At 48.7% G+C, this 23636-nt stretch overlaps 1 protein-coding gene across 4 annotated transcripts in view; it reads left to right on the plus strand.

The window, feature by feature from the left end:
* SPG11 (SPG11 vesicle trafficking associated, spatacsin) overlaps positions 1 to 23636 on the plus strand; it is a 579875-nt gene that overhangs the window by 457350 nt on the left and 98889 nt on the right. For all 4 annotated transcript variants that reach the window (XM_069222954.1, XM_069222953.1, XM_069222956.1 and 1 more), the window contains 2 exons: positions 19084 to 19221; positions 20143 to 20276. In XM_069222954.1, coding sequence (XP_069079055.1) covers positions 19084 to 19221; positions 20143 to 20276 — 272 coding nt within the window. The remainder of the gene's footprint in view (positions 1 to 19083; positions 19222 to 20142; positions 20277 to 23636) is intronic.

The raw sequence follows: 23636 nt of genomic DNA on the forward strand, positions 1-23636 counted from the left end.
CTTGTAATCTAGTCAAGTGGTATTTGTAGTCATGAAGGCGTAATGTGGCGTCGGCGGCTGCGTATTCTGCACGCGCATCTTTTAATGACGTGTATGGCGTTACGTTACGGGCTACTGCATTTTCTAGTGCTCTTAGTTTCTTTTCCTGCTTGCTAACCTCTGCATGGAGTGTGCGTCTCACCCCAGATGTAGTAGAAATACAGTGCCCACGAATCACTAATTTGTGTGCGTCCCACTCCACTGCTCTCAAGTTTGTGGTGCCAGCGTTTATTTCCCAATACTGTTTTAGTGCTGTTCTCAGTGTGTCTGTGAATGCTGGGTCCTGTAGCGCTTCCACTTGTAGCCTCCAAGTTGGGATCGCTTGACGCCTCCTGCCCCAGTCCAGAGTTATTTTAAGCGGCGAGTGGTCTGATAGTGTCTTGGCTAGGTATTCAATCCCGCTGGTTACTGTGCAAATTTCCTGAGTTCCCCATAGTAAATCTATCCTGGTGTGCACTTTGTGTGGTACTGAGTAAAATGAATATTCTCTGTGTTGTGGGTGCTTCATACGCCATATATCACTGGCCCATGTTGATAATGGGCGCCTGGGGCATCTGTTGGCCGCTAGATGTGTGGGGGGGTTAGACCTGTCCAGTGTCGGGTCCGGGGTGTTATTGAAGTCTCCACCCCATATAGCGGGTGTTCCGGGGTTCGCTAATAATGCTGGGGTGAGCGTGCTCAGGAACTCGGGTAGCGCAGTGTTGGGGGCATATACCCCTATAAGTGATAATTGTTTGCCGTCTAATTTACCCTCCACCCCCACATACCTGCCTTCCTGATCTGTCCTATATGATGTTTGGAGAAATGGGACGCTCCCTGCTATCCATATGAGGACCCCTCTCGCAAAGTTTGAATAAGATGTGCCTACAATCTGTCCTCCCCATTTGCTCCGCAGTTCTTGTAAGTCTGGATCCCGCAGATGGGTTTCTTGTAGGTTTGCAATATGTGTGCCCTGGCGTTTAAGTCGTGCATGCACCCTGGCCCTTTTGCTATGGTTCCCGAGGCCCCTGACATTCCAGGTGACTATGTCATATTTGTGTGTGTTATAGGCTGTAGGTTGAGCCATATTTATTTTGTGAGGGCGCGCCTGGCTTTCTGCCCTCCGACAGGGCCCAAACAGTTTCCCCTTCCCCCGCCGCCACAGCAGCCCGGTCCCCCGCTCCCAGCCATGTATCCTGTGTTATGCGCAGTCCCGTGGTGTACAAACTAGTGATTACCCTCCCTCTCTCCCCAACTGGATCCAGTCCCCAACTGTGAACTAACAAGGAACTGCGCCCCCCTTGGGGGCGCGACATGAACTGTGTCAATGTGGATATCTGCGGGGGAGCAATAATACTATCCGGGTGCTGCTCATTATAGGGGCTCGCATCCTTCTGCAGACACGGTCTGCGGGTGGTGTGGGGCGCCCCAAGGACGCAGCAATCCGTCCCCCCCAGCCGCGCACCGCCGCCGATTGCGCGCAGTATGAATAAAGGAGTTATTTCTAAGCGCAGAAGAACAAGGATACATAAGTTCAGACGGTGTGTCCAACCGCTACCAGTGAAGCACACAATGTTCAGTTCTACTCTCCAGCTGTGGCGGCGGGTCCCGCCGTGTGGACAGGTTGGCGACGCTTGTTCAGAGTATATCTGCGGACCGGGGGGTGATCTCTGGGCCCCTCAGCGACTCCGTTAGTGTGGAATCCGAACTTATCGAGTCCGACTCCGAGCCCTCCTCCTGGTGGGTCCTGAGAGTCTCGAAAGAGTTCTGTGTCAGCAGGGGAGTTTCTTTCAAGGCCCTAGCTCTCTCTTCCGCAGCCTGTTTCTCCGTGGGTTGACCCCTTGGGCGCCTCTTGGAGCGTTTCCGTGAGGATGCTGTTGACCAGTTTTCGTCGGCTCCGGTTGCTTCTCGGGGATGGGCGATCCCCTTGGCATGCATCCATGTCCATGCGCCCTCGGGCGAGGTGAATACGTGGGTGCGTTCATCTGTTAGTACTCTTAATTTGGCGGGGAATAATAAAGCATACTTTGTCATGTTCGCGGAGACCTAGCTTTATTTGGGCGAAGGAGTTACGTTGTCTTTGCACTTCTTGAGTGAAGTCTGGATAGGCGTGAACAGTTGAGTCCTCGTACTGGAATGGGCCTTTGTTGTGGAATTGTTGCAGTATCGCATCCCGGTCTCTAAAGTTCAGGAACCTGGCTATCAGCGGTCGTGGGGGCTGGCCCGACACTGGGGGACGTCCGGGAATCCTGTGTGCTCTTTCAACTGAGAAAAAGTTCGATGGGGCTCCATTCAGGACCTCTTTAGTTAACCAGTGTTCCAACAAAAGCTCTGAATTTTGATCCAGTGATTTTTCCGGGAATCCGAGAAACCGTATATTTTTAAGGCGGGACCTGCCCTCCGCCTCCTCTGCTCTTCTCAGCAGTGTTTTTACCTCTAGGTCCAGGCGGAGAATTTGTTTTTGGTTGTCCGCTACTTTGGGGTTCAGTTCGATTAGCGCCTCATCCGTTGACTTCACTTTTTCGGATAATTTGCGGTGGTCTGCTCTAAGAATATTCAGGTCTTGAGATACCGTGTCTATTCTGTTCTCCAATGAAATTTTTGTGTCCATGATTGCTTGAAGTACTTTCTCGAATTGCGAGGAGTGTGCCAGAAGTGTGGATTCCAGCGACTGTAGGGTAGGCATGGGTTGTTGATCTCCAGACGCTAGTCCATGCGTGTTCCGGTCCTGGCTCCTCGCTGATTTAGATCTCCCGGCCATTTTGTCTCGACTTGTGGGACCCTGTTCCTCTTGCACCCACGCGGACTCCCTCGTTCCCTGGGTTGGACGGGCGAGGGGGGCTGTGTGTTCTCGCGGGTCCACTCCGGTGTACGCTTCAGTTCTTTAGGTTTCGTCCCACCTGGTATTTTTCGGGGTGAATTCTTGTTCATGCGGTCAAAATCTGCCCGCTTCCAGGCCCCTCAGCCATCACGGGCGGGAGGGAGATGGATGGCGGGGGGAGGGCGAGGCTTGCGCGCCCCCGGCAGTACCGCAGCCGGCCGGGGCAACCCAGGGCCTGGGCGAGGGCCCCCCACTCCCTCGACGTAAGCCGCCGTGTGCCCGCTTCTCTGTTTTAAGCTGCCATGCAGGGTTCAAATCCCTGTGTCGGGGATTGGTGGGGGACGTAATTTCCTTGAAAGGGCGCTTCCTGCGTGGCCCACGGGCGTTCAGAGATTGCTGGAGCCACCAAGTACAGGCAGGGGGCGCAGGGAGAAGGCCCCCCCTCCACCTCCGAGTCACGGGCGCCCCAGAGGCGCTCCGTGGATTTCTCTTCGTGGCCCCCCTAGATCGAGGGGGGGCACGTCTTGCTGCCGGTCTGCGGGTCAAAGGGGGCACCCCCAGGGGTCCCCGTCCGTTAATCCTCCACTTCACCTTTCCCCCCCCACGCCAGCAGTGGGGAGGAATCTCAAAGGGGTCCCCCCGCCGCCACACCCCCACCTCACCTCCGGGGCTCCAGGACGGAGCTCCGATCCTCGCAACGAGGAAAGAAGGCAGCGGCGGTTCTCGATGCAGCGTTGTTGGACATCAGCCTCCCTTCTCGGACGTGCGAACGCCTCCGGAGCCGCCAGCGAGGGGAGAGAGGCTCCCGAAACGGGTCTCTCCCTCGTTCCGGGATGTTAGCGTCCCTGGGGCGCCCCACAGTTATTTAGTGGCGAGTCCGAGACGGATCGCTTTATTAAGCGTCCTTCCCGGTCGCCATCTTGGCTCCTCCCTGTATTATGAATCTGTTACATTATCATTGTACATATTGTACACCAAGTATCACATTATTCAGATGACAATATCATAAATAGGCTTCAATTGCGAGACAGGAGTTACTGGTTCCTTGCCAGCAACTCCATTGCCAAGGTGAAGAGCGGCGGACATGGGAAGCAGCCTTGCTGCATGCCTCTCGTCACCGGGAAGGCAGGGAAAATGCACTGTCCTGTCTTTACTCGGGCTATAGGATCCCAATATAAAAGTTGTATAAGCTTATTCATGTGGCCCGTGATGCGAAAGGCAGCTATGGTGGAAAACATGTACCTCCAGTCCAGTGTATCAAACGCTTTTTCGAGGTATAAGACCAGACACGCCACATATGGCCATTGAGTTGGAGCACTTTCCATTATTTTGTACAATCAACGTATGTTAAGTGTTGTGGATCTGCCCGGGTCAAAGCCGTTCTGGTCTAAATGTATTAGGTGGGGTATCTGTGCCAGGAGCCTAGAGGCTATTAGTTTGCCCAAGATTTTATAATCTGACCCAAGCATTGGAAGGGGACAATAAGAAGTTAGTTCTTGCGGGTTTTTCCCGGGTTTGGGCAGAGATATTAGCAAGGATTCCAACAGAGACGGTGGGAGCCATCCTTCCTGTAATGCCACCTTGTAGACGTCTAACAGTTTGGATGTTAATAACCGTAGATAGGCTTTATTAAACTAAATAGTGTACCCATCTATTCCCTGGGTCTTCCCTGTAGCTGAGGACTGTATTGCCTTACATAAATCTTGTGTCGTAATAGGCGCATTAAGGGCTTCTACATCAGAGGGGCGCAGCAGTGGGAGGACTAGTTCCTGCATGAAGGCCCATATCTTCTTGGTTCTGTTTACTAGCAGTGGTTATATAAGGCTCAGTAGTACACAGTAAAAGCATCATGTATTTCTGCTTGTGTGGTAATCAGGCGAGTGGAGGACAGTCTTAGCGTTGTGGTCAGTGGTGTGGAGGTCGGGCTACGCAGCAGGCAGGCCAGTAGGTGTCCCGACTTGTTCCCTTCAACATGCATCCTTGCTTGATACACTCTAAGGTCAAGGTAGCGTAGTTGTTCTATTAGTTGAGCATGCGCCTCTGTAGCTGTGAGTAGTTGGCGATTTCCTTCTTGTGTGGCCTGTGACTGGAGTGCTACCCTCACTAAGCATAGTTTCTAAGCCCATTAATTCCTTGTGTATCGTTGCATGGACCCCCACTTGCCAATATACTCTTGAGCCAGCAAAAGATCTCTCATATTTAAGTACCCAAGAGTGGGAAACATGCTGGCCACATACACCAATGATAACGTCAACAATGCCCCATTAAACAGCAAAGCTAAATTAGCTGAGAGTAGCAATTAGAGGGACTTGACAGGAGGAATTCGTCCATCCTTGCTTAAAACTCTCCAACGATCAGTGGAAGCGAAGAATTGCCAAGCTAATAAAATTGACATCCAAATCAGTATTTTAAATACTCTGGCTGTGTTCGTATCTGGGATTAATAAGAAAATCGCTGATCTGGACCCAGCCTCATAAGGCGACATGCAACTGTTTGCCATTTCTGCATAAACTGGTGACTCTCTCTGAGACTGTAAATTTGCTCCTTACTGAGTTAAAGGAAACCTCTGAGCAAAAGGCATCTAACAGTCAAGGGTACAACACAGTCATTTTGACTATAAATTGCTCTGCTCAAACCAGGTCTCTGGCCAAACCAAGAGAGACAATGTCTGATAATCTTGTTGCAGCAGATGCCGAGGGTAAGGAACAACAGCAACATACTCAACAAAAGCTAATAATATGCACAGGATTGGCCCAGCCAGACATGATGCAGATAATAAAGACCAGCCCAAACGGGTCTTTTCTACCGCTGGGGCAATTCCAAAAAGCAAAATGAGGTAAGAAAAGACAAGCATGCAATAAAAAAAAAAACCTCTAAACACCAACCAGAAAGTTGAATATCTACTTTTTAACATGTTAATAAAAGGTTCCTCTTGAAACTCAAATCTGAAATCAAGAATTGAAGTTAGGTCTCTGTGCACTATCCCAGATGAAGCTTTGAATAAAAGAAAACTCAGCAAGACCCATTTCTTCAAGGTTCTTTTTCAGCTTTTTGGAAAAAGCTCCTTCGTGCGTATCTTGCCCTGCCCACCTTTCTTTGTGACAGTCTCATGCAATGTTGAGATCCCTGGTCAGAACATTGTCACCTTTGGCCACACCAGCCAATTTTTTCAGGAGGTTAATTGGGAAGGAATCTTAGGCAGAGTTAGGTGCATATACCGTGGCTATGGTGAGAGGTCGACCTTCAAGGCCCCAGACTGAAATGAGTTATCTAGCCTCTCTATCCATTTTGGTATGTGAAACTGTCATGGTTAGATTGCATCTCAGTTATTTTGCCACTCCCCTTTGTTTATTGCTGGCTGAGGGGTGGCATTTAGTGTGAAATGCTACATGTTTCAATTTTCCCTGATCTTTACTTAAGAGATTGGTTTCCTGGAGGCATATGATATTTGGTTGGGATACTCAAAGCCCCAGTTTATTGGCCGATATCAGTACTTGTGTATAAGTGAGTTAATTTGAATCATTATGATGTATAAATTGATGATATGCAGGCACGGTAGATCTCAGAGGCAACCGTGGGCATTTGGTGTGGTGGACACTGTGTTGTTCCCTCCCCCCAAATTCCCATCTTCCCAGAAACAATTCCTAAAGCAGAAAAGATTTTTAAAAAAACTTAAACAGAAAAACAGATGCCATTATTTACACACAGCAGGGGTGATATCTAGTTACTCCCCTAATCGGTGGGTGAGGACTGTAGCTATCCCCTGCATCACTGGGTACAGGGGCCAGAGGCCCTTCTCAGTGGCTGAATCTGCTCCCCCAGACCTGAATAGTTCTAATTGGTCAGAGCCAATTCACCAGCAAGAATTCTGTGGGTCTCCCTCCCGTTCTCACTCAGCCATGCCATGGATAAAGTCACAGAGTTTTTAATATCTGTGGCATCAGGTAATCCACCATAAGTGCGGGGGCTGCCACTCCCTTCTCTGTCTGGGGTGTGGTCCTCCATCCTCCTAGTCCCCGGCTCACCACTTGTTTTTCATTTGCACAGTGTGCTTCATAGGGGCTCTATCTCCTTTCCTCAGCCACCCTTCAGGCATCATTCCCCCAGGTCAAGCAATGTGGGTCCTTGTTGGTAGCTCAGTGTACATGGACAATCCAAATTGTTGGTCTGTACCATCCCAACCTGCTGGGCCATAGCTTAGCTGGAGCTGTTCCTGACCCCCTGTGGTGCTCACTTGGGTTTATCTTTCAGCCCTCCAGTGGGTGTTGGTCAGTTAACTCAAAAAATCCCTCTGGCAAACTATCCCGGTCCCTACTAGGCAGGTGCAGTCAAGCCCATGGTCATATGTTTCGACTGCCCTCCTGTCGTCATCAGGAGGGTCTTGGTTCCGAGTCTGTTGGGGACGGACTGGCCGGCGTAGTGCCAAGCGTGATGCCCAGTAATAAGGCTGCTTGTTGGACATCTGTGATGATGTGGCGTTTGTCACTGAATTCCAAGGAGAGTCCAAAGGAATATATCCATCTATAGCAAATGCCATTTTTTTAAAGCTTCTTAGTTATTGTCGAAACGCTGCTTGCATCTGCAGCGTTAATTGGGATATGTCCTGGAAGATTGTGCAGGAGTAGTTTTGGATGCTCACCTCACTCACTTTTCTAGCAGGAAGTAGGACTTTCTCCTTCTCCAAATAGTAGTGGAATTTAATGAGCACTTCTCCGGGTCGCTGCTGTTGTCACTGTATCTTGGGGCCGGCTCAGTGTATCCTGTTTATCGTTATTTCAGTGTGGGTGTCAACCAGTGGGGAATAAAGCATTCCCACCACAAAGGTTTCTAGGCTGGTATCCAGGATCTCTTCGCTTAGCCCACTGAGACAAAGGTGTTCTCGATTCAGTTTTCCAGGTCTTCACGTTTCTCAATGGCCTTCTTTAGTTGGTCTTCCAGTGTGGTACAATTCTCTGCCGTAGCGAAGTGGGTTGCCAAAACTGTTTCCAGGTGTGCCTCTGTCTCTGCAATTCGAGGTCCAGCTGAGTCCACATCAACTCTAAGGTCTGCCACTTGTGTGCCCAGGTGTGAATGCAGATCCACAAGGCTCTTTGTAAGATTTTGCCTAAGTACCGATTTAAAGGCACAGATGCTGACATGCAGCGCTGACTTGGTTAGAGCTAGGGGTGCTGCCATGCGGAGCCACCATACTAGTTTGGGGACTGCCTAGCTTAGGAAGAAGCGTGCCACATCCTGGGTTCTTCTCAGGGGGCATGGAAGATGCTACCTCCTCTGGCGATATGGCCCTCCTCCTGAGATAATGTAATTTCGGCCCTATAGGTGGGCTCCCTGGGACCTCAGGATGATCGAAGAGGGGGGACCACGCTGCCCTACTCCCCTTATAAACAAATTTTGGCCCATGGGTTCAGCTTCCCAGGGCCTTTGGGGGGGTCAGGGAGGCAGCCATGCAGCCCCCCACTCCAGATCATGAACACAATCCTGGGTGTGGGCTGTCCAGGGCATAAACACAATAAACATGGCCTGGTTGCAGGAGTCCCTGCAGATCGCAGCATTTTTACCATCTTTTTTTCATCTGTTTTTTTTGGCCCAGGGTATGCGGGAGAGTTGTCTCCCTGGGTCCTTCCCCATGGGGCTGAAGGGATCAGGATATCCCCGCCCTACCCCCTTATATTATGTTTTTTTTAGAACTTCAGGACAGAGGACTAAGTCCTAGAGTCCTGTAATGGCTGCCAGCAAATACTTTCTCATACTAGTAGTCATTCAGAGCACTCGCTCCCGCAGGAGTATAATCCCCTGCGGGAGTGAGATAGCCCAAGGGAAATACAGCTCCCTGAGCCAATCAGAATGCTCTGTTTTCAAAGTTGCGTCCCTGCAAAAGTCTTTCGAGACCCTCGCGGACCCAACTGTCCAGATGTACAAATATTTTTGTCCCTTAATTTCTCAAAAACAACTGAACGCATTTACAGCGGATCACCAGAAGCACAATCTGCAGACCAAGATCTTGCTTCCTGCCAAATGTGGTGTAGTTTCTTTCAGCAGTTTTTGCTGTATCCTTGTCTAAAGAAGTTCATCGAAAATGCATGGGGATTTTGAGTTTTGGGCCCCCCCCCCATTTTTCTCAGCCCCCGCTTGATGGATCACCCCCAAACTTTCCAGAAAGGAGCTGAGTTGAATGAACTTTGTTTTGGAAAGTTTTGTGAAGATTCGACAAATGGGGCCAAAGTTACTAACAAACGAAAAAACTTGCTTTGTATGGAAAAGCAGACCTAACTGTAACTACCTAGTGGCGACCTCCACATGTTCATGACGCAATATTTTTTCCTCATATTTTGCCTAAACACTGAATGGATAAGGAGGGTGATGTCATTGCATCGTCTGTGTGCATTTATAGACACTCAACAGCAATAAGGCACAGAACATAGATTAAGGCACAAAGCTGCGACAATAGTCTCAAGACAAAGCTTTCACAAATCTGATTGGCTCTTGGTGTTTGTCTAATTAGATTCTCTGGCAAAATAAATAAGGATTGTTAAAGTTACTAAGAACACAAGCTTTGTTTTTCAGCTGGAACCTGATCCCACAGTCCCCGTGGTTCTTGCTGCTGAATGAAATATGTGGTGTCTTCCGTTTTAAAGCTTCTGATGTTGAACTTTGAATTAAATGTTCATCGTACAACATAGTCTTTTCTGAATCTGCAGAAAAGGGCAGTGGCTCATAAGGCTGCTCTGCGTTTCAAGAAAAGACTGCCTCTAATAGAAAATATTTGGTGATTCAGAGGACGTCACAAAAATGTTACAATAAATTCTGTAGTGTGAATAAGGAAATATTCTGTTTTCAAATTGTTATACTTCTAAGCTTGCATTCTGCTACCTTTTCGTTGACTTTTTGGGTGGAGCGATGGTGCAACCACATTACAGTTGTAGTAGGTGGTTTGAGAACTGTGTTTACCTTTGATATTAAGTGATTAAATGCTCTTAAAATAAGATTAGTTCTCCAAACATATTCTGTAGTTTTGAGGATCATGCTGCATTTCGGGCCTGATGTATCAAACAATTTTGCATTCGCAAACGGTGCAAATCGCAAAATTCTACCGTTTGCGAATGTAAAATAGCCTTTCAGGATTTATTAAAGGTATTGCAGTACAATTTAAGGAAAAAAATAGTGATTCCCTGTTGGACTTTTGGCCATACGCATGGTCATCCCTAGTCTTTTTGCCTCCTTCCTCCTGGTTTTTGTGGGCAGGGTGCCATGTATGTAGAAAGGCAGGACATGTGCCATATTGCATGGCCTGTCCTGGTAGTGACAAACAGCCTAACTTGGTGTCTCACTGCTGTGAGTGCTGCCTTCTCATAGGATTGCATTAGAAATGCCCTGCCTTATGTGTAGGGGTATTGTCTGATTTATGAGGGCTAGCGTAGGCGTGTTTGGTATGGTTGTGATGGTGATAATAAATACTGCTTACTGGTGTGGGTGTATTTTTTATTACTATCACAGAAATGCCACTTCTAGAAAGTGCGCATTTATCTGTGCTTATGATTCTGGTGTTTTGCAGCTTGACTCCAATCCACGTCTGGGCAGTGACAGTTGGGGCTTTGTGCATACTTTTCAGACAGCCTGTACACAGGGAGGGTGGAGGTGTCACAGAGGTGCATCTACATACTGAATAGTCTTCCTGGGCTGAGAGAAGGGAGAGGCGGGGCACACCTACATTTGTAAAGGCTGTGCCCTGGCCTCACACAATAGGGTCGTTAACCCCCCACTGATGTTTGGAGCCTGTGCTGAAAGGAGAGAGGGGGCACTCCCAGAACCAGTTGTAACTGGCTGGAACCTCCTCTCCCTACCACTGTAAAACACTGTAAGAACTGACTATAAGTACAGGGGAATTTTCCCCACAATTTGAACATTCTTGGAACTTGAAACTGGACACAGGACGCTGATGAATGGAGTCACCAGGAAACCGCCATGGACTGCTGCTGCTGTGCTGACCTGTGACCTGCCTGGTCACTAGGAGGAACTGCCACCATCTGCACCCCTTGTGCTGGCCTGTAGCTGGGCCCACCAGCCCTATGCTCCTTCTTGTGTAGTTGTTCCCAGGGGCAGGGTGCCGTGGCCCCTGACCCCTGCACCGATCTTCTTTAAATATTGCCTCAGCGCTTGGGGGAATTCTTTAAATATTGCCTTAGCGCTTGGGGTAAAAGAGCTCTGGTGGATACCTGCTGCAGAAGATCACCGCCGCAACCCGGGCGTAAAGGAGGTCCTAGCGCTTTGAAAGTGCTTTTCTTTTGCGAAGGAAATCACCGCCGCAACCGGGCATTCCTTGTTCTGCTGCACGTGGTGAGCGTCGTGGCCTCTAATCCCGGGAGGAAGGCAGCGGATCGCCTGGATCCTTGGATCGCCCCCCTCAAGGGTACCGGCATTGCCAGGGACCGGCTGGGCAGGTGCGGCCTCGGGGAGCTCCGTCGGGCCCCACCGGAGGAATCCTGTGGGCGTGGCCCAACTGGTCGTGCCTCCCGAGCCATGGAGGCTCGGCCAGAGAAGTACCGTAATGCTCCTAGTAACGGAGCTGAGGGCCAGTGATTCCCAACGCCGGGAGACGGAGCACGGTCCCCCTTTTGTGGCCCAGTGGTGAGGGCCCGCTCCAGCCTCCCCTCTCCGAAGGATTCCGCCTCGGGCAGCCTGCAGAGTGGGAAGGGAACCCCACCGAGGGCCCCGTCTCCGCCGAGCCCCCCTTTAAAGAGATCGGACGAGGAAGGAGCGAGTGAGCTCCTTCCTTAAATCTGCGGTGCTCCTAGAAGCACCATCCTGCCGGACAGCTCGCAGGACGGGAAAGGAGCCCTCACCGGAGGCCCCGATCCTGCCGAGCTCCCTATTTTCGCCGGAGATACACCCGGTATACGAGTGCTCCTCGGAGTACCGTATTTCTCCAAAGAGGAGCTCCTGCGCTTCTCGTACTGGAAATTACCACCCCATGTATAAAATAAGCGCTGGTGCTTATCAGGTGGTGGTTGTGGCACTCCTAATAGGATACTACTGATAATATGGGCATCTGATAATGTTCTATGCCCTGCATAACCTCAGTGATAACGTTGTTAAGGTTCCTGGTTGGGCCTACTTGAAATGTTATGCTAACCTATCCACTTGGATGAAGTGTCTTTTCTACATATATGTGCAAATGTTCCTTCTATGGGCATAACTTGCTAATATGTTTCCCTAAATTGCCATAGATTTTCTAATGTTCCTACTATGGGCGTTTTATGATATTCTTATGACAAGTGTCCTAATGTGATAACGTGTTTCCTGACTACTGCTTATGTTGCAGAATACTGAGTAACCTGTGTGTTATGTGTGACTACTGCTAGTTTGCAGAGTAACTAATGTGTAACGTTCTGACAACTGCTAAGGTAGCAGGATAGTACTGTTATGTGATGTTGGTCTAATAATTATGTTGTGTACAATACAGTGTATTTTCATATAATCTGGTGTTGTGTTTCCTTTGTGGTGGGGATATTGCGTCACATGTATGTGTGTGTTGTGCAAACGCTTTACGCATTGCCTCTGGGTTAAGCCTGACTGCTCGTGCCAAGCTACCAAGGGGGTGAGCAGGGGTTATCTTGGACGTGTAACTCCCTTGCCCTGACTAGAGTGGGTAAGTTCTGCCTGGCTGAGGTGCATACCCTAGCCAACCAGAAACCCCATTTCTAACATTGGAAGTCAGCGGTGAGGATAGGACTTGCGCTTGCACAATACCATTGTGACTCATTATTTCACTATAAGGATTTCGTTTAGACCATCACATGTTTGGCTTCTCTTAACTTTCTCTCTTTGGTCATTTTTCCTGTTTTCAGTTCTCACGCTTGGGTATTGTGGTTGTCACAGTTGAGTTATTTGTACCTTTTTAAGATGGGGCTTACCTTTGATTTAGAGGACCTGCCGTTTTACACGCAGGAGGAATTAGAGGGGTTCTGTAGAGAGAGAGGGCTGCCTGTAGAAGGGGACCTCAAGAGATCTCTGAATTTCTTTGAAAGGTTTGTGACATTTACCCAGGGAGGGAGTGTGCTTAGGGGGTACCCAGAGGATCCTGAGTGTAGCGAGGGTTCCCAATGGGAGGGCTCCCAGACCTCATCCCTAGAGAGTGGTAGAGAGACTGATCAGGAGGGTGAGAATGACCGGTTGGGGACGCCAGTTGACAGGGAAGGCCCCAGTGATAGGGAGTCCCTTGCTGGGTCCAGTGTAAGAAGCAGGGCTACCTCTCATTCCTTGACGCCTGATGAGCTAAGAGATAGGCGGGAAGAGAGGGACCTGAAGTTGCAGTTAGCGCGCCTAGCTGTTGAGGAGAGAAGGGCTGAGGTAGAGAAGGCCTTAGTACAGGAGAGAATGGCAGAGGCAGAGAGGGCCTTTGCCAGAGAAAGACTCGCTCTAGAGCGCAGTCTGAAGGTTCTGGACTCACCAGCGCTGCAGGTGGAGTCCAGTGGTGGCAGCAATGTACAGTGCTGTAGCAAAGATGTTCCTCACATACCCATAGATCTGGTACCTAGGTTCCAAGAGGGGGGTGACATACGTCAGTGGTTAAAGGAATATGAGAGGGCTCTGGTAGAGCGCAGGATCCCTGAGAAGGATTGGGGAACTGACCTAGGGAGTTTTATTCCTGAGGAGGGGAGGGATGCCCTACTGACTCTAGAAGAGAGTGACAGGGAGGGGTACTCCGCTGTGAAGAACGCACTGATTGTGAAGTATGGTTTCTCCCCTGAGGAATACAGAAAAAGGTTTAGGGGTGGTAAGAAACTGTCCCACCAGTCTTGGGAGGAGTTTGTGGAGGCTTGCTGCATTGCACTAGATGGATGGGTGAAGGGTAGCACAGTAAACAATTTTGAAGGGCTGTTTAATCTGATTCTCAGAGAGCACCTGTTTCGTTGTTGTTTTTCAGAGTTACGCCAACACTTGTCAGTGTGTGAGCTCTCTGACCCCAGGGAGCTTGCAAAGGAGGCAGACTTCTGGTTGCGTACCAGAGGGTCTGGTGTGACATTAGGGGGTGTTCCTAATGAGAGTGGTCTAGGTGTTTCCCAACCAGGTGTGGTGGGAAAGGCTTGTGTCCCAGGTAGGTCCCAGTGTATTGGGGCGGGTAAGGCACCCCATGTCCAGTCTCAGAGGAGAGGGAATGGGGTTGGGCTGAGGCCCAGGGTACCCGAGCTCCAGTCCCAGGTCCTGGAGGGTTCCATGAGTGAACGCCAGGAGGTGAGCCTAGCCTGTGCCGTAGGGCCAGCTGTTCAGAAGGATCCCATTTTGTCATTAGGACTTGGGCGGGTGGCTGGTGATAGCGTTCCGCCGGTCCTGGTGTCTGGTAGTCTAGCTCTACAGCGGAGGAGGCGGAAATCCAGGCATAGGGTTGAGAGGGGGCTGCGGGCCCCAGTGGAGAACCTGGAGGGTCAGGGGTCAGCTCTGAGTGCAGAGCCCCCCAGGAATGACCTTGGTGAGACCATTTCTGGGCTGGGGGGAATCCAGACTCTGTCAGATGGGCAGAGGTCAGGAGACCTGCGCCAGCCAGACTCTTGTATGGCCCTTGGGGAAAGTGTTTCCCTTGTGGGGGGTAGGTGTGCCCCCCAGGAAGTCCTGGTGCGCCAGGCAATGATTCAACCGCAGGGTGGTGACTCTGGGTTGGATGATCAGGTTCAGGGGGTAAACTCTGACCTGATGGGGAGTACGTGTGCTCCCAAGGAAGTCCTGGTGCGCCAGGCAGTGGTTCAACCGCAGGGTAGTGACTCTGGGTTGGATTGCCAGATTCAGGGGGTAAGCTCTGATCTGGTAGGGGGTAGGTGTGCTCCCAAGGAAGTCCTGGTTCGCTGGGCAATGGTCCAGTCTAAGGGTGTCGTCCCTGGACTAGATAGACAGGTTCAGGGGGTAAACTCTGACCTGGTTGGGGGGGCGGTTAGTGTGCTCACCCCCCTGTGTGAAACTTCTGGTGGCTTCTCCCGAGGTGGGGAGACGCAGGACTCTGGAAGTGGGGTTCAGGGAGGGGGAAGCCCGCCCCGGACCCCGGTGCAACCCAAGGGTGTCGTCCCTAGGTTGGGTGGTCAGTCGCCAGGTAGTGATCCTGGGCTGGCGAGAAAGTTGTGCAGGGCTGCTGTACCCAGCACCCTGGCAAGTGTGGATTCTGGTGATACCCCTCCTAGGAGAGGAGGGCGGGATCCTAGAAGGAGGGGTAGAGGGAGGAGAGCCTCGCCTCTAGCCCCTGTAGAACCTATGGGTGCGGACCCTAGGTTGGTGGATCAGTGGCAGGGTAGAGCCCCTGAACTGATCAGAGATGGAGTGGAGACAGGTTGCTTTGCACCTGGGGCTACCGCCCCCCACTCATTATGGTTTCAGAGACCAGAGGCTCCTAGATGGCCTGGGGCCTGGTTCTGGCCATTGGCAGCTAGAGAATCCCCGTGGGTTGGTCTAGGCTGCCTGGGACGCATTGACAGAGAGATCCCAGTGGAGTCAGGAAGGCGTAGAACTGGAACATGCCCCTGCTGTTGTGGGCCTGGGTCCTTGTTCTATCGCCCCAATCAGGAAAGTACATCAAGGTATTGATTGTTCTCCCCTGGATTTTGGCTAGTAGGGGGTTGTGTTGTACTTTTGGCCATACGCATGGTCATCCCTAGTCTTTTTGCCTCCTTCCTCCTGGTTTTTCTGACCTTTCGCTGTTGGCTCTAGGACTCTGAGCACTTTATCACTGCTGACCAGTGTTAAAGTGCAGGTGCTCTCCCATCTAAAGTTGGTATGATTGGCTTATACCTGATTGGCATATTTAATTTACCTATAAGTCCCTTGTACAGTGGTATCTCTATACCCAGGGCCTGTAAATTAAATACTACTAGTGGGCCTGCAGCGCTGCTTGCGCCACCCACTGAAGTAGACTTTCAAACCTGTCTCAGGCCTGCTAGCGCAGGGCCTGTGTGCGCAGTTTTCTGCCACAGGGACCTGGCATCTAAATTTACTTGCCAGGCCCAGAACTCCCCTTTTACTACATGTAAGTCACCCCTAAAGTACGCCCTGTGGGCAGGGTGCCATGTATGTAGAAAGGCAGGACATGTGCCATATTGCATGGCCTGTCCTGGTAGTGACAAACAGCCTAACTTGGTGTCTCACTGCTGTGAGTGCTGCCTTCTCATAGGATTGCATTAGAAATGCCCTGCCTTATGTGTAGGGGTATTGTCTGATTTATGAGGGCTAGCGTAGGCGTGTTTGGTATGGTTGTGATGGTGATAATAAATACTGCTTACTGGTGTGGGTGTATTTTTTATTACTATCACAGAAATGCCACTTCTAGAAAGTGCGCATTTATCTGTGCTTATGATTCTGGTGTTTTGCAGCTTGACTCCAATCCACGTCTGGGCAGAGTGACAGTTGGGGCTTTGTGCATACTTTTCAGACAGCCTGTACACAGGGAGGGTGGAGGTGTCACAGAGGTGCATCTACATACTGAATAGTCTTCCTGGGCTGAGAGAAGGGAGAGGCGGGGCACACCTACATTTGTAAAGGCTGTGCCCTGGCCTCACACAATAGGGTCGTTAACCCCCCACTGATGTTTGGAGCCTGTGCTGAAAGGAGAGAGGGGGCACTCCCAGAACCAGTTGTAACTGGCTGGAACCTCCTCTCCCTACCACTGTAAAACACTGTAAGAACTGACTATAAGTACAGGGGAATTTTCCCCACAATTTGAACATTCTTGGAACTTGAAACTGGACACAGGACGCTGATGAATGGAGTCACCAGGAAACCGCCATGGACTGCTGCTGCTGTGCTGACCTGTGACCTGCCTGGTCACTAGGAGGAACTGCCACCATCTGCACCCCTTGTGCTGGCCTGTAGCTGGGCCCACCAGCCCTATGCTCCTTCTTGTGTAGTTGTTCCCAGGGGCAGGGTGCCGTGGCCCCTGACCCCTGCACCGATCTTCTTTAAATATTGCCTCAGCGCTTGGGGGAATTCTTTAAATATTGCCTTAGCGCTTGGGGTAAAAGAGCTCTGGTGGATACCTGCTGCAGAAGATCACCGCCGCAACCCGGGCGTAAAGGAGGTCCTAGCGCTTTGAAAGTGCTTTTCTTTTGCGAAGGAAATCACCGCCGCAACCGGGCATTCCTTGTTCTGCTGCACGTGGTGAGCGTCGTGGCCTCTAATCCCGGGAGGAAGGCAGCGGATCGCCTGGATCCTTGGATCGCCCCCCTCAAGGGTACCGGCATTGCCAGGGACCGGCTGGGCAGGTGCGGCCTCGGGGAGCTCCGTCGGGCCCCACCGGAGGAATCCTGTGGGCGTGGCCCAACTGGTCGTGCCTCCCGAGCCATGGAGGCTCGGCCAGAGAAGTACCGTAATGCTCCTAGTAACGGAGCTGAGGGCCAGTGATTCCCAACGCCGGGAGACGGAGCACGGTCCCCCTTTTGTGGCCCAGTGGTGAGGGCCCGCTCCAGCCTCCCCTCTCCGAAGGATTCCGCCTCGGGCAGCCTGCAGAGTGGGAAGGGAACCCCACCGAGGGCCCCGTCTCCGCCGAGCCCCCCTTTAAAGAGATCGGACGAGGAAGGAGCGAGTGAGCTCCTTCCTTAAATCTGCGGTGCTCCTAGAAGCACCATCCTGCCGGACAGCTCGCAGGACGGGAAAGGAGCCCTCACCGGAGGCCCCGATCCTGCCGAGCTCCCTATTTTCGCCGGAGATACACCCGGTATACGAGTGCTCCTCGGAGTACCGTATTTCTCCAAAGAGGAGCTCCTGCGCTTCTCGTACTGGAAATTACCACCCCATGTATAAAATAAGCGCTGGTGCTTATCAGGTGGTGGTTGTGGCACTCCTAATAGGATACTACTGATAATATGGGCATCTGATAATGTTCTATGCCCTGCATAACCTCAGTGATAACGTTGTTAAGGTTCCTGGTTGGGCCTACTGGAAATGTTATGCTAACCTATCCACTTGGATGAAGTGTCTTTTCTACATATATGTGCAAATGTTCCTTCTATGGGCATAACTTGCTAATATGTTTCCCTAAATTGCCATAGATTTTCTAATGTTCCTACTATGGGCGTTTTATGATATTCTTATGACAAGTGTCCTAATGTGATAACGTGTTTCCTGACTACTGCTTATGTTGCAGAATACTGAGTAACCTGTGTGTTATGTGTGACTATTGCTAGTTTGCAGAGTAACTAATGTGTAACGTTCTGACAACTGCTAAGGTAGCAGGATAGTACTGTTATGTGATGTTGGTCTAATAATTATGTTGTGTACAATACAGTGTATTTTCATATAATCTGGTGTTGTGTTTCCTTTGTGGTGGGGATATTGCGTCACATGTATGTGTGTGTTGTGCAAACGCTTTACGCATTGCCTCTGGGTTAAGCCTGACTGCTCGTGCCAAGCTACCAAGGGGGTGAGCAGGGGTTATCTTGGACGTGTAACTCCCTTGCCCTGACTAGAGTGGGTAAGTTCTGCCTGGCTGAGGTGCATACCCTAGCCAACCAGAAACCCCATTTCTAACATTCCCTAAATAGATAATCGCAAATAGGGAATGCCTATTTGCGGTTACCTATGCACATGTATCATGCATTTCCTAAATGCGAACTAGGCATTTAGGAAATGCCATTACCACAAATTCAGATTTGGTGGTAACCACGTGCAATTTTAAAAAATAAATCATTTTTAAAAGTGCCATGTAGCTGCCCCTACGGCATGTGTGCGCTTTACATGTGCACAATTTCTTTGCGGGGTGCATTAAAGGAGGCCTTAGGCCCCCAGCACCCTTGGATTTGCATTACCTAAATTGCTAATTCTTAATAGGAATTCGCAAATTAGGAAATGCAAAACCATTCGTACCTAAGGGCCTGAGGCCCCTAGGGATGAATGAAGTCCCATTTCCTAATAGCAATTGCGAATTTTAAGAAATCGCTATTAGGGATTCGCCATTTTCTTACATCCCATTTTGCATTTCTCAAATAGCGATTTCCTAAAATTCGCTATTTAAAAAATTCAAAACGGGTCTTTGATATATCTGGCCCTTGATCTGCTGGCACAGTGATGCTTTTATCATACAATTTCAGCGGTGTGCATCTGTTATCCGTCTGGTGACCGTTGTCTGCTAAAGCATAAATGTTACTTTTAACTTCCATAGGTACAGCCTCTGGACCCACAAAAAAAGTGGTACAGGCGTCTCACAAGTTTGTTTTAGGACTCCGTATGTGGTCTAAGAGAACTAAAATACATTTTCTATGCGTGTTCTTTAGGACAGAAGCAAGTGTGTTCTCCTCCCAGCTCAAGGGAGACATTCCTGCAATTGGCAAAGCTATGCCAGGATCCCACTCTGGTGGGCATGGAGCTTTTGGAAAAGCTGGGATCTGTGCCACATGGAGAGTTGGACTGCAGTGAGTAAGAAGGGTGTGGGCCGTCTGTAATTGCTGTGCATTTAGAGCTGTACTCCAGTTGTAACTTGCCCCTGCTCTTTTCAACTGTATTCCCTTCATCAAGGAACACCCCCCTGTACGTGTGCACTGCCACTGTTCCTAGAAGCTGCATATGTACAGTTGCTGCCTGATCTCTGAACTGACCTCTAGTGACCTCCGTTCTTTGGAAGCCTTTGCTACTACTTGAAGTCAGTCATGCCACTTGACACTGCCCTCTTTGCACCCTCTCTTAAAAATTGGCTGCTTGAATCTTCAATCATTTCTTACAGAAAGTGCCTAATGTCCATGGAAGATGCTGCCTGCTCCTAAAACTAGCCTATGCCCCTGCATGATTCCTACCAGTTCTGGAAACTGGCCCTACTATTAACTTTGCGTGTGGCCCTAAGTTGTGACCATACACTAAAGTACTGCTAACTACTCCTATATTCAGCCCAGAAAAATGCTCCCTGCTTTGCTAATGACTGAAAGGGCCCAATTGCCCCCAAGCAGGCCACTTCTGTTTGCGATTGTCCTCCCTGCTTCCGGATGGTGATTCAGTGAGCCATCTCCTGCTACAGGAAGCGTTCTCCAGCTCATGAAAGTTATTCTATGTTCCTCTGTTGTGACACTTAATGATCGTGGTGGGTTTATTTTGTTTCTGAATGTTCTCAAGAACACCTACTACTCCCAAAAGCAAGGTGAAGCTCAAGTAAGCTGTTTTTTCAGTCTGTCTCTCTTTCTCTCACTTTCTCTCTCTTCTGCATGCTCTTTCTTTCTTTACAGAGTTTAGTATAGATCTATAAGGGGTGATTCTGTACACGCTCTCATCCTTTGCTCTTGCCAATGTTTATGAAAAGTGATCATCTCAGGTACGTATCTCTCTCTATCCCTTGTTCCCTGCAGCTGTTGAACTCCTGATTGCTGCCCATGAGTGCTTCACGCTAACATGCCATCTTGAGGGTATAATGCGAGTGCTTCAGGCAGCTCAGCACCTCACTGAGTGCCACCTCGCTCCAGCTGACGAGTACACTCTCATGGTATGTGCATAAATATACTAACACAAGTTCTGTGACTTTGGTGTATATTTTGTAGGTATGTTGACACTACACCTGTGCCCCCGTGGGTGGTACATTGGTAAAGGGGCGAATTTTGGGCAAAACAAGATTAAATGTCTCTCAGGTACGTCACCAATATCAGGTGAGCACTATTATGAGTAAAGGTGTATCTCAGGCAAGGAGTCCTGTGTATCCCACGTGCCTGAACAGCCCAAATGCATTACAAGATTTCACTTTATTTTAATTATTAAAAGAGATATGCTTTTGTAGGTGGTAATAGATGATCCATGGTGACCTGTATGTGCAGTGAGAGGGACTGAGTGTGACTGTAGATTAGGAGATGAAGGTGCTTTCCATTATCAAAGCAATGTATAACTTTCATGAGTCATATTGGCTGAGGGATGAATATGTTGTGAATAAGAGTTGTTCAGTTGATAGAGAGACATCTTGCAGGGATCAGTATGTGACTGAGCAAGTGGCACATGTATTGTAGTGGGTTGGTGTGTGCCCGAGGGAAGGGTATATCTATGGTGACAAGATGGTGTATGAATGAAGCAGGGTGCCAAGGCTTACACCTTTCTTAGGAGTGCATTGACACTCCAAATGTTGTATTTTGCTGACAAAATAAGTTCCATGGTCCAGATAAGACGAATGCCATATTCCATGAACCATCTTCTGCTTAGCATCTTACCTGGGTCTTGATAAAGCTAGATCACACTGGTAAAATAATGGCAGAGACAATGGAATGTTTTGGGAGAAAAAAGTACAGATAATATACAAATATTGTGGTAATTCTTCAAGCAATAATTGCTCAACCTTTGGTTTTTGATAGTAGCTGTTTACTGAGTCTTGGAGTGTAGAAGCTCTTCGCAATTAACCATAAAAGAGCGCTTTTGGTCTGTGGTGTCACATCTCAAAAGGGCTGTTGTTATTTTGAGACCCAGACTTCACTGATGGCATTGCTCAGTTCTCAGATGGGCACCCTCCCACTTAACACTTACTTTAACCATAAATCTTGTGAAAGTGAAAGTTGTTCTTTCTTTGCATAAATGAATAACAGAATAAAACTTGCTATTTAGATCCTCTAAGCGTTCCACTAATCTTAATCATGATAAGCACTGAAGTGGTGGATCCTATAGTAAGAAACGCCAGCTTTCTGTTTCTTTCTTATGATTAGATGACATTCCTCTGTATAGATGTGAGAAAGGACCACTACCAATTGTAAAGTTCCCAAAGCTTTTTCGTAGTATTCTAATTGAGCACTTTAGTGTGTTTTAAGGATATAAATTAGATTTTGGTTGCAAAGGTATGGAAATTATATCGGGGCAAAGTGTTCTATTTGTTATTGACCTATTTAGGTTTATATGTCAAGTGAAATGTGGGGTTGAAGTTTTCCAGTATATCAGCACATGGATTTCTTAGTGTGGAGTTTTGCAGTGTTCATCTACAGGGGCTTCTTCAGGTTTAGGCCATGCAGACAACCTATGTTGAAGGCATGCACAGGGTTGGCATGGCATGTAGGTTGTGTTCCATGTCAGTGGGGGAACTTTCTATTGTAAAAGAAGTGCAGTATACTGCTACAGATACTCTTTTTCCTGCACAGATGGAGACACGTGGAGGCTTTGCAGTGTGTCAGTTTATGGTCCTCTTGGGGTGAAGGCTGTGCAACCTTATTAGATTGAGTCATCCTGCAACTGGTGTCGAGGTTTTACTTTTTACTTTGAATTGGTGATAGATTCATCTGTTTATATTGGTTGTTGGTGTCTGGGCCATAATGTGTGTTGCATATTTTCAGCCCTGTTTGCTGTACCTCTGTGTTGTGTTTCTTCTTTTTGTTTTAGATATTTCTTCTGTATTAGGATTCAAAGGGTTGGCCGTTTTGGCAGTATGTCACATGGTCCTGAAGGTGATCTCACACACTCTTTTGACTCTTGAGACCGTAACGTCAACAATTGTCCCCTGTTTGCCTCACATTTGTTCATAGTGCCTCCGTCATTACAAACACAAGCATGGTGATGGATTCCACATCTATGGCTAAGTGGAGTTTCCACTGACTGATGCCACCTATAACTATGGACCCCCTAAGATATCATTTGCCTGGCAGACATCATTGAGTGTGACTGCTCTGACCCTGTGTACATATATAAACCACCAGTATCTGAAATTTGCAATGAAAAAACATTTGCAACAAAAATACATTCTTCATGTCTTGTTTATTTGTACAGAGTATGGCTACCTATATTTACATTTCAGTATTGTGTTATGATGATTACTTCAGTTGAGTAGGTTAGATTAATATCACACCAATCTGTTCATATTAATGCACATTTGTTTAATAAATTATTGTATTGTATGCGCTATTTTCATAGCGCAAACATAGCCAAAATGTGGCCGAGCTACATGCCTGGTCAAAAACAAGCATAAAGTCATCAAGTTATAGGAGAGTGGGGACAGTTAATGATGTGTCTATATTGAAGTGAGTCATCAACTCTTTCCTCAGTTGGAGGAGCTTTGGGTTGGTCCTGATAAATATAGGGATATTGTTCTAGATCTTCCGTGTCCACAGAGAATCCAAGTGACTTGCCATTTGATGAAAGTTGGGGTTTAAAGCCTTCAAGGTTCATGTCAAGGAGCCAGGGTTGCATTGTTTTATGTGTGTTGTTCTTGCCAAATAACAGGAATTCTATCTCGGTTGGGGTGCTGAACATCCACATCTGGATGATGTGCGGGCAATGTTTGAGGCATTGCATGTCTGAAATAGAAGAGCCTTTCAAGCAGAGTTGTGTATCATAGGCATATTGGTGAGTCTTGATGCTGTTATCTGTGTGTAGAGCACCAAGTGGCTCCACGTAAAGGTTGAAGATGACAGGAGACTGTATGGAACCCCCAGGGAACTACACAGGCAGTGCTTTATTTGAGCAGATGGTTGCCGGTGGGGCTGACTGGCACTTATATTTCGTCATTGGATGTATACAGAGAGCATGCAAGAGAAACATGCATCAACGGGAAAGAAAGAAGAGAAATACAGGTAAGCGCTGGCCATCCAGGTTTAGATAATATGCAGTCAATTTTGGAGGCTTTGAATTTCTGAAGCAGAGGAGACTTTCAGCTGTAGTTGCCTATTATTGGAATATTGGTGAATCTTGATGCTGTTATCTGTGAGCACGTCACCAAGAGGCACATCATAAAGGTGAAGATGACCTGAGACAGTTTGGAACCCTGGGGACTCCATAGGTGGTAGGAATCTTTTGTGAGCTGGAGGTGCCAATGTGAACAAACTGAGTGATTTTAGTACTTACTGTCTGTCAGTGAGGACACCTTGTAATGTAAAAGTTGTACAGT

Source organism: Pleurodeles waltl, chromosome 3_1 (assembly GCF_031143425.1).
Source record: "Pleurodeles waltl isolate 20211129_DDA chromosome 3_1, aPleWal1.hap1.20221129, whole genome shotgun sequence".
Lineage (NCBI taxonomy): Eukaryota > Metazoa > Chordata > Amphibia > Caudata > Salamandridae > Pleurodeles > Pleurodeles waltl.